The 10,172-nt window shown below is 55.6% G+C and overlaps 1 protein-coding gene across 3 annotated transcripts; it reads left to right on the top strand.

The window, feature by feature from the left end:
* Positions 1-227: 227 nt before the first annotated feature.
* On the top strand, positions 228-8,994 carry NAGPA (N-acetylglucosamine-1-phosphodiester alpha-N-acetylglucosaminidase). Of its 3 annotated transcripts, none has more exons than XM_037143492.2 (11): positions 228-324; positions 423-878; positions 1,774-1,913; positions 2,803-2,911; positions 3,946-4,074; positions 4,547-4,752; positions 4,856-4,903; positions 5,925-6,053; positions 6,269-6,400; positions 6,487-6,550; positions 8,209-8,994. In XM_037143492.2, exons 1-11 carry the CDS (start codon positions 251-253, stop codon positions 8,417-8,419), a joined length of 1,698 nt encoding a protein of 565 aa, XP_036999387.2. In that variant the 5' UTR covers positions 228-250; the 3' UTR covers positions 8,420-8,994. The 3 variants fall into 3 exon arrangements, with proteins under 3 accessions (XP_036999387.2, XP_053527759.1, XP_036999388.2); XM_053671784.1 differs by lacking the exon at positions 8,209-8,994 and adding an exon at positions 7,047-8,188; XM_037143493.2 differs by lacking the exon at positions 4,856-4,903.
* Positions 8,995-10,172: the final 1,178 nt, after the last annotated feature.

Here is a 10,172-nt window from a genome sequence, read left to right as displayed (position 1 = left end):
TTGTGTCCATTTTTCCCCTATACCGGAGTTCTTTATACTGCTCTTTCGACTGCTGTAGGTTGAAATTACATCAACTTTAAAAGTTCCCGCCGCCACCCCAGCGCCACACCCCCTCCGGGAAAAGCACAATGAATTACTGGACGAGATCTCACCACACCCTTTCCGAAGGTAGGTACCGATTCTCTCAGCCTCCACCAGGGGTCCTGAGTCACGTGGGTCTAGCCCACGTGACCGGAGCCCCCAGTTCAACATGGCGGCCTCCATGGGTGACCGGCTTCTCTTATTTACGCTCCTCTGGAAGGTGTCTGACGGCTTCAGTCGGGGGTGAGTACAGTCCTCGAGGGTGGTCGGGGGAGAGCCCGGTTCGGGGGATCCTCTGCCCGGCCGCAGCCCTCTAAGTTCGCGGCCGCCCCACCCCACAGGGCCTCCCTGGACGACGACTTGCTGCTGCCCTACCCTTCCCTGCGCGCGCGCTCAGCCCGGGACTGCGCCAGGGTGCGTGTCGGCGGCCGCGAGCACGAGAGCTGGCAGCCCTCCCCGGCGACCCCCGGCGCCCGCGGCCTTTCGGTGCGCACTTTCGTTTCGCATTTCGCGGGCCGCGCCGTGACTGGCCACTTGACGCGGGCCGCTGAGCCCCTGCGCAGCTTCTCCGTGCTGGAGCCGGGTGGGCCCGGCGGCTGCGCGTCCAGGCGCCGCGCCACCGTGGAAGAGACTGTGCGGGAGGCCGGCTGCAGTGTCGCCCAGAACGGCGGCTTTTTCCGCATGGACACCGGGGAGTGCCTGGGGAACGTGGTGAGCGCCGGGCGGCGGGTGAGCAGCGCCGGGGGGCTACAGAACGCGCAGTTCGGGATCCGCCGCGACGGGACCTTGGTCACCGGGTGAGGAAGCAGGGAGCCCCGCGACTGTCGTGGACAGAGATCCTGAGATTTAGGTTGTATCTGTACTGCCGTATTCCACCCACCTAGCCAAGCTGAGCCTCCGTTTCCTCATCTGCAGAATGAGGGTAGTGATAACCAATTTGCAGAGTTCATTTGTCACCCCCGAGCCCCTGCTTTGTGTCACATAATGTGCTGTATACTGGAGATATGTATAGCAGTGAACAAGCACAAACAGCCTTTGCTTTTTCACGGACCTCTCCCATTACTAGGAAAGATAAACAAAGGCCAATGCGACAATGTAGATAAATTGTGTATGTGCAGGGGAGCAATGAAGACGGTGAGCCAATTGTAAATAGAGTGTTGATTTTAGGGAGGGTGATCAGGAAAAGCTTTTTTGAGAAGGTGATCTCTGAGTTGAGAGGCCTGAAGATTAATCACAAGTCAGCCAGGGTCAGAACTGGAGGAAGAGCATCGCAGTCAGAAGGAACAGCAAACACAAAGACTCAGAGGTACATAGGAGCTTGGTGTGTACCAAGGACTGAAGGAAGGGCTGAGTATCAGAGGACGGATGATAGGACCGACTGATTATTTGCAAGCTTGCTCTAACCCTTGCTGGAGACTAGGCTGGAGGGCCATAGTGGAGGCAAGGAGGCCAGTTACCAGCTGCACAGACATCAGGAGGTAGTTTGGCTAGGATGACAGCCTGGGAAATTGAAGGTTCCTGTTAAATGACATGTAGCCTGGACTGTGTAGACTGATTGTAAGGCTCCTTTAGGGATCAGGTCCAGGCAGGTTCCTGGGGCAGCCAAGCTGTTGGGGGTGCAGTGGTGAAGGAGCCCCACCACCCACAGCTGCCCCTGCTAGTTAGTGAGCCTCACACCTTCCCTGTGTCCAGGTATCTGTCTGAAGAGGAGGTGCTGAGCACTGAGAATCCATTTGTGGAGCTGCTGAGTGGGGTCGTGTGGCTAATACGAAATGGAAGCATCTACATCAATGAGAGCCAGGCGGCTGAGTGCGAAGAGACACAGGAGACAGGTGGGGTTGGGGTGGCAACAGCACTCCTGAGAGTGAGGACCGGGGGGGCTGTGGGGAGGCCTTTCAGTAAGTACTGTTCTAGGTACTGGGGATCAGGGATTAAGACAGGTAAGTGCCTGCTCAGTATATAAGAGGGAGAAATATAATTTGCTAAAATGAAGTAGTAAATGCTAAGAAAGAAAAATGAAGTTGTGGAAAAGGGGCTACTGGCAAAGGAATAGAAAGGTGCTGCAAACATGTTCATGGACCAGCAGTATCTATGTTACCCAGGAGCTTGTTATAAATTCAGAGCTTCAGACCTACCTCAGACCCACAGGATCAGAATCCCTGGGGGTGAGGCCCACACCTGTGTGTTTTAACAAGCCCCTCTGGGTGATTCTGATGGACACTCAAGTTTGAAAACCACTGGAATGTGGAATGCTGGGTCAGGGAAGGGACATCATGGCCCTAATGTGGAATTGGCCTATTTTAGAACAAGCAGTCAGGGATGGCCTCATGGAGGAGGTGACTTAGATCAGAAGGACCAAGCCCTGGGAATAGGTGAGGAGAAGTGCAGTCCAGCCAGAGGGAACAGAAAGTGGCTGCAGGGTGATGAGGTAGAAGAGCAGACCAGGATGCTCATTCTGGGCCTTGAAAAGGCGTCTGGATATTGCTCTAAGGACGGTGGAAGCCATAAGAGTGTTTTCCCCTGGGGGCTGACATCACTTGATTTCCACTTTAAGAAGAGCCCTCTGGCTCCTCTGTGAGCCTGACTGGAATGGGGCAGCGGGGAGGCAGTGAAACGCTGGATGGCATGGACTGGGAGGCAACATTGGACTGGCGGCAGGTAGTAGTGACAGCCAGAGGGCCTCCCAAGGGCCCGTGATTAGCCCAGCTGCTTCTCTTCCAGGTTCCTTCAGCAAATTTGTGAATGTGATATCAGCCAGGACAGCCGTGGGCCATGACCGGAAGGGGCAGCTGGTGCTCTTCCATGCAGATGGGCAAACAGAACAGCGGGGGTGAGTGCCAGGAACCAGAGCCTCTGGTTCTGGGCTGAGTCCTGCTTTGAGGAACTTGGACCCACTGATGGCTGGCCTCTGACCTGCAACTGTTCCTGGGGATGTTCATACCCATCTGTCCCCTGCCTTCCCATAGTCTGTACCACTTCCAAGAACTCATCATCCCCCACATCCTTCTTCTCATTCCCCCTAGTTTAGGCGTCCTCCCTCCTGAGCCTCATTTGGAGTGAAAGGAAGTGATCACAGAGTTAGTGGGGAGAAGACCTGGACGCCAGTCCCAGCTTGGCTATCTGCTAGCTCTGTGGCCATAGACAAGTCACTGAGCCCCTCTGAGCCCAGTTTCCTGCTCTGTAAGAAGAGTGTCTTGTGCTATTTCTATATAACAAATGAGCACCCACTTGTTGCATCAGAATTCTGTAGGTGGGGAGTACAGAGGGCTCAGTGGGCTCTGTCCGGGGCCCACTTTCACAACGCAGGCAAGCTCTTAGCCAGGCAGGGCACTCATCTGCAGCGTCTGGGTGGGAGGGAAAAAACCCTCTTCCCAGCTCATTTACACTGTTGGCAGAATGCAGTCCCTTGCACTTGAAGGACTGAGGTCTTTGTGTCCTTGTTGGCTGCCAGCCGGGGCCTCTGCTCCTGCGGCCACCCACATGCCTCCTCACGGGTGCACCCTCCCTGCCTTCAAGCCATCAGATGTGTCACATCCCTCTGATCCCCTCAGATTTCTAGTCTCTCTCAGTTCCTCTTCCACTGCTGGCCAGAGAAAGTTGTCTGAAAGGGCTCTTGTGATTCCATTGGGCCGGCCCAGGTAACCCAGGACAGGGTCCCCGTTTGTGGATAGCTGTGCCATGTAGTACACCATCATCGTGGGCGTGATCTCTCTTATATTCACAGCTCCTGGGGACTTGGGTGGGGCATCTTTGGGAGGCCATTTAGAAATTTTCCTGCCAGCACAATGTCATCTACCATGGAAAATAAGAATTCCACCAGAAGTAGTGGTGGGCTGTGTCAGCAGTGCCACTCTTGTGCTGCAGCATCAACCTGTGGGAGATGGCGGAGTTCCTGCTGAAACAGGATGTGGTCAACGCCATCAACCTGGATGGAGGGGGCTCCGCGACCTTCGTGCTCAATGGGACCCTGGCCAGTTACCCGTCAGATCACTGGTAAATGCACTGGAGTCTCCTTCTTGAGGTCCAGGCCTGTTCTGGACTGCCTCATTCAAAAATACTGAGTACCTACTATGTGCCAGGCCCTGGGATTCAGCAGTGAGCAGGAAGAGCCAGGATCCCTGCCTCTCACTGCTTATAGGAAGTACACATAGTGTACCAGTGGTGAAAGCTGGTGAAAGGGGATTAATTAGTCAGGAAGAAAACTTTCTGAAGATAATGAAGCATGAGCCGAGATCTGAAGGAAGAGGAGGTGGCTAGGCAGCTGGGGTGGGAAAGCCTTCTAGACAGAGAAAGCAGCATGTGCAAAGGCCCTGGGGTGAGAGGGACTATGGGGATTATAAAGAACCTACAAAAGTTTGGAGGTGGGGCAACGGAGAAAGGCAGTGGGCTGCAGCAGGAGGTCAGAGGGGCTGGCTGGGGATGGCTGGCACTGCAGCCTCTCTTCAAACACTGTGTGCCCTTGCAGCCAGGACAACATGTGGCGCTGTCCTCGAAGCGTGTCCACTGTGGTGTGTGTGCACAAGCCCCGCTGCCAGCCACCTGACTGCAGCGGCCACGGGACCTGTGTGGAGGGGCGCTGCCAGTGCACGGGGCACTTCTGGTGGGGCGCTGCCTGCGACAAGCTGGACTGTGGCCCCTCCAACTGCAGCCAGCACGGGCTGTGCACAGAGAGTGAGTGGGGACTCTGGGGAGGCAGCTCTAACCCAGGCTCCCAGCTCTCCCTGCCCATCTCTGCGTGGGCCCTCACCTGACCTTCTCGGTCTTGTCTTGGCAGCCGGCTGCCGCTGCGAAGCTGGATGGACAGGGTCCAACTGCAGTGAAGGTAAAAGCCAGCAGGCCAGCCCCTCCCCAGCCGCCATGCACACGGGGAGAGGGTACGGTAATTGTGGCAGCTGCCTTCATCTTTGCCTCTTGGTCTGCACGTTGCTTGCCTTGTGTCTCTTGCTCTTGCCTCACTACATTAGTGTGCTGAGGCTGCTGCAACAAATTCTACAAATAAGGCAGCTTAAAACAAAAGAACTGTGTTCTCTGACACTCAGGGTGTTGTCAGAGTTGTGCTCCCTCTGAAGGGTCTAGCAGAGGACCCTTCCAGCTCTTGGCTTCCAGCATTCCTTTGGCTTTTGGCCACAGCACTCCAGTCTCTGCCTCTGTCTTCACACAGTCTTCTGTGTGTGCACTCTCCCTCCGTTATCTTACCAAGGGCCCCTGGTCACTGGATTGGGGCTCACCCTAAATCTAAAACGATTTCATCTCAAGATCTTTCACTTAAGTGTATCTGTGAAGACCATATTTCCAAATAAGTTCCCATTTACAGGTTCTAGGAATCAGGACATATTTTGGCAGTGGCAGGGGGGCGGGTAGTAGCGGGGGGCACGATTCAGCCCACTACAACCATACACAGCTTAAACCCTTCAGTGGCTTTCTTTCACACCTGGTGAAAAACTCCAACTGTTCAGTGTCACCTGCCAGGCCCTGGGTGCTCCAACCCCTCCCTGTTCACTGTACCCACTCTGCTCTTCCTCTCTAAGTCTCAGCCTAATGTCAGGTCCTTGGAGGCCAGCCCCTCAGTGGTTTGCTGCTACCAAAAGGTCAGGACCCCGCAGTATTTCTCCTCGTTTGTACTTTGACATTTGCTTTCTAGCTTGCTGGCCCCCTGCCCTCCTAGCCTGGAAGCTCCATGAGCTCATAGCCTCAGGGCCTGGCACATTGTCAATTACTCTGTTGGGAGAATATGTGAGCCTAAAGGCCATGCAGAATGACTGAGGTCCATTTGCAACCCTGTCAGCCCCAGCCTGGGAAGGACAGGGCCAGATTTTGCAAAGACCTTCCTTCCCCCATCCCAGCTTGCAGCAATGGCTCCTTCGGGGAGGACTGTGCCAGGAAGTGCCAGTGCCAGAATGGAGCTACCTGTGACCCAGCTCAGGGGACCTGCACCTGTCCCCCTGGCTTCACTGGTGACAGCTGTGTACAGGGTAAGTAGACGGTGCTCCCTCCTGGCTCACTGAGTCAGCCAGGAGGGAGCACCACCCAGGGCACCTCCAGGGGCTGGCCTGAGGGAGGATGTGTGTAGGTGGGTGCACCTCTCCTTTAGCCCAGCTCTGTACACACCCTGGCCCTATCTTGTCAGTGCAGAGAGAGGCTGTGCCACAGGTACCTCCACCTCTGCATCTCTGTCTCCTCACTGCAGAGTGTCCCCTTGGCTGGTACGGGCCAGGCTGCCAGAAGCCTTGTGAGTGTGAGCACCAATGTCCCTGCAACCCCCAGACCGGCAACTGCAACCTCACCCAGACACCAACCCTGAACAGCATTCTCTCCCAAGGTACGGCCCCTCTCAGGGCCCTTGGGGGCAGGAGAAGGCAGACTCAGACCTTCCCAGACCCTCAGCCTCACCCTGGTATCTTACAGTGAAGCAGTGTCTCCAGCCATCCGAGGTCACCCTGCAGACAAGAGAATTCTCCCTTCTCACTGGGTAGGTGCTTTGGTGGGACCTGGGGCAGAGGTGGCAGGAACCCCCCCCCCCACCTTCAAGGGACTGGATAAGGCTGACAGGTGGCAGCTGGGCATCCAGGTGACATTTCTCCAACATGAGCACAGGGAGAGTCACAGCCAACACTCGAGGGATGTGGTGAGAAGGACCCTGGTCACCACCCCCATGGGAGTCAAGGTGGCTGGGCATGGGCTTACTGTCCTTGGTCGTGACACTCACAGCTTGTTCTCAGCTCCCAGGGCAGAAGCACTGAGCCCCAAGGAACTAGCCTGGTTTCTCAGGCCTTGTGCGGAGGCTTTATTTTCAAATCTGACCTCAGGGAGGATGGTGTATTGAAAGAGTGCTGGGCCCCATCCCCGGAGTTTCCACCTCGGGAGGTCTGGGGAGCAGCCGGCATCTGCACTCCAGGTGATGCGGGCACTCACGGTCCCAGGACCTGCTTCAAGGACTCGCTTCTCATGGTTCTCACCTCCCATAGCCCAGGCCTGGGTGCCTGGCCTGGCCCAGCCCGCTCCGCCCAGCTCCTCCGGAGGTGGACACCAGCTGTGGGTGTGAATGGAGAGCTCCCCAGCACTGTTCCAGAGGCAGCACCTGGGACCAGGTGCCAGGTCCCTCCTGGGGATGCCGACCCAGTGAGTCTGGTAGGGTGAGGCCTGGAGAAAACTGACAGTGTGTTTTCAGATGCACCAGAGCAGGGGCAGGTGCTCCAGCCCCTGGCCTTAAGCTCAGGCTTCTCAGGTGTGAGACTTTGGGGACCCGCCCACCCCAGACCTGGAATCCATTAGCAGCCACCAGCATGGGAAAGGGAGCCATGGGGGCTGGTGTGTGCAGCTGCAGGCCCCGCACCAGCAGCCTGCCAGGGCTCTCTTCTCCTTGAGGGCTTCAGCTGAAGGTTCATGGGGAGGAGGAAGGGTCACTGAAAGACATAGCTCTGCACCCACCACTTCCTGCCGTGGAGGAAGGGATGTCGCTTCTCCCTGCTGTGTCTGCTCTGAGGACCCTGGGACAGAGTCCAGTCTGTCTGTGGTCACCGTCCTGTGGAGCACAGGATGCAGGCTGGTGCTTCCCAGGGCAGGATCAGGTCATTTGACTTGGTCTTCACAATTTAACATCTTTTATTAAAAATATTTTATGTATTTATCTTCAGAGAGAGGGAGGGAGAGAGGGAGAGAAACGTGGTTGCCTCTCACGTGCCCCCCACTGGGGACCTGGCCCACAGCCCAGGCATGTGCCCTGACTGGGAATGGAATCGGTGACCCTTTGGTTTGCAGGATCAATCCACTGAGCCACACCAGCCTGGGCATAATTTAACATTTTTAAAAGATTATTAACAACATCTGAAAATCAGTAACATTTACATAAAACCCTTTTGTTTTAATGGTTTCTCTTGAAATATCAGGAGATACAGCAGCACTGGCTGCGTCCCACACAGCAGCTGTTCCCACTGCTCCCCAAACACAGGTCTGGAGTTGTGCCTCAGCCCCATAGAAAGGCTCATTTTGTTCCTTGACAGTCACTGTGGGGTCTTTGGAGGCCCCAACCCTGTGCCCCTGTTTGGGGTAGAAGAGCAAAGTAAGAGGGAGGAATGACCCTCCAACACAGCCACAGCCCTGAATCTGAGATTTCCCTCCTGCCCCCAGGACTGCCTGGCTGGCCCTTACCCTGGTCCTGGTTTTCCTTCTGCTGACCAGCATGGGGGTGAACGTGTCCTTGCTCCTCGGTGCCAGAGCAGAGCGGAGCCGACACCTGGATGGGTCCTACGTCTACCACCCGCTGCAGGAAATGAACGGGGAGCTCTCGGCCACCGAGAAAGAGCAGCAGGGTGACGCCTGCAGCTCCTTCAAGGACTGACACCTCCAGCTGCCCGTCATGGCCTGTTTTGGAGGCTCATTTTAAGCGGTCTGGCTTCTGCAGGGAAAAGTCCAAGGCCACTGACTCTGGATGATCTCAGCCCCAGTGCCAAGCCAAGCTTCTGACAGCACCTGTGCCCCTTACCTGGCCCTCGGCCCTCCCCCGGATGTCTGCCGTGGCACAAGCAACCTGAGCAATACAGTGTTCCTCGGGGAGAGACTCCTTCCCCGCCTGCCTGTGTCTGCTGCTGTGAGGCCGGCCCCGCAAGGGCTTCTGCCAAAGAGCCTCCAGTCTCCTGGGACAGGAGCACTAGTGAATGGAACTTACCGCATTGTGACCGGGTGGCAGGCTCCAACCAGCCCCACTGGACTGGGGTGGACTAAAGGGACGATGGCACATCACTGCATTTGCCAACTAGAATTCTATTTCCTGTCACAGGAAGCTCCTTAGAAGGGATGGGGGATGAAATCATGTTTACAGGCTTTTTATTTTTGTCATCCTACCACCGAGAAGGTTTTTATAACACTTGAATGAATTGATATAATTAAAGGAGCCCTAGGCAGTGGCTGAATTTTGGACTTCAGGTCACTCCTGGGTCTTAACAGGTGGAGCTGTAGTACCTGAGTCAGGAGTCATGAACAGGCAGCCCAGAGCACCTCCAGCTCCCAGATGTAGTCTGTTTAACTCGGGGCTTCTCACTTTAATGGGTGCATGAGTCATCTGAAGATCTTATTAAAATGCAGATGATGGCAGGGGGTGGAGTTTAAGTCTTAGAAGCTCCCAGGTGGTACCAAGGCTTCCCTGACCACACTTTGAATGGAAAAGGTTTAGCACACGCTGTATTTTAAAATAATTTAAATTAGTTACCAGTGTTTAAAAGAGATGAACAACTCCAGGTTTCTGGTTTCTCTTTGACGAGAGAGCTAGCAACCCCAGCTGGTGCTCTCATGAGGCAACAGCTTGTCAGAGCTGAGAATCTACAGCCCCCAGCCTGGCCCTGTCCAGTTCATTGCAGCCCCAGCAGCGGGCTCCCCTCACCTGTTACCTCCTGGCCTCGTGAGTATCAGAGTTTGTAACTTGTGGCTGTGAAGGGTCTTCACTAAGTGCCTGGCAGCTGCCCCATGAGTAAGTATCACACTGCTTAGCAGCTTGCATTTCACTTCCACCTGGAAGGTTCATTTTGTATTGTGCTTTCTTTTAATGCACCAAGCAGCCTCTGTCCGATTTGATATTCAAGGGTAGGACATGTAGTGGCAAGAGCTCAAGCAAGTTCCCAGGCACCTTAGGATCACTGGCATGTTCCTAAGGTGCAGTTCCCGAGCCTGGCTGCAGGGCAGAACGCATTCCCCAGGAATGTTCCAGGACTGCAGATTTCTGGACCCTGTCCCAGACCCACTGACTCAGTGTCAGAAGCAGAGGGGCCCAGGAATGTACACAGAGCGCCCCGGAGGCTCTTAGGCAGCAGGCTGTGGAAAGTCGTCCTGAAAGCTCCAGCCTCTGCAGATGAGCTCCCTGCCGGTCCTCGGCTGTGCTGGGGGCTGGGTGGGAAATTGCAGGTCTGCAGTTCTCTGCGTGGGCTTGCTGCATTTCAGCTTCAGGGAAGTACCTCAGATGGGCTGGTGGCATGCCAGAGGGGTCCCTGGTCCAGCAATGGGGACACATTCACCTCCCTTGTGTCATAGGGGTGTCTGTTACTTTTGCCGCCATCCAGTCCCTCTTAGTGTCTGCCCCATCTGAGGCCAGGTCCTCTCAG

This window comes from Artibeus jamaicensis, unplaced genomic scaffold (assembly GCF_021234435.1).
Source record: "Artibeus jamaicensis isolate MK-2021 breed Jamaican fruit bat unplaced genomic scaffold, CSHL_Jam_final contig_700, whole genome shotgun sequence".
NCBI lineage: Eukaryota > Metazoa > Chordata > Mammalia > Chiroptera > Phyllostomidae > Artibeus > Artibeus jamaicensis.
The sequence above is the reverse complement of the archived record's forward strand: the minus strand, read 5'-3'. Positions and strand labels throughout refer to the sequence as shown.

Excerpts from the sequence above, each read along its gene's own strand:
- NAGPA (XM_037143492.2), top strand. The coding sequence starts at position 251 with ATGGCGGCCTCCATGGGTGACCGGCTTCTCTTATTTACGCTCCTCTGG. Across the intron at positions 325-422 it reads TCTGACGGCTTCAGTCGGGG|GGCCTCCCTGGACGACGACT; the intron begins GTGAGTACAGTC and ends CCCACCCCACAG. Across the intron at positions 4,753-4,855 it reads GCACGGGCTGTGCACAGAGA|CCGGCTGCCGCTGCGAAGCT; the intron begins GTGAGTGGGGAC and ends TTGTCTTGGCAG.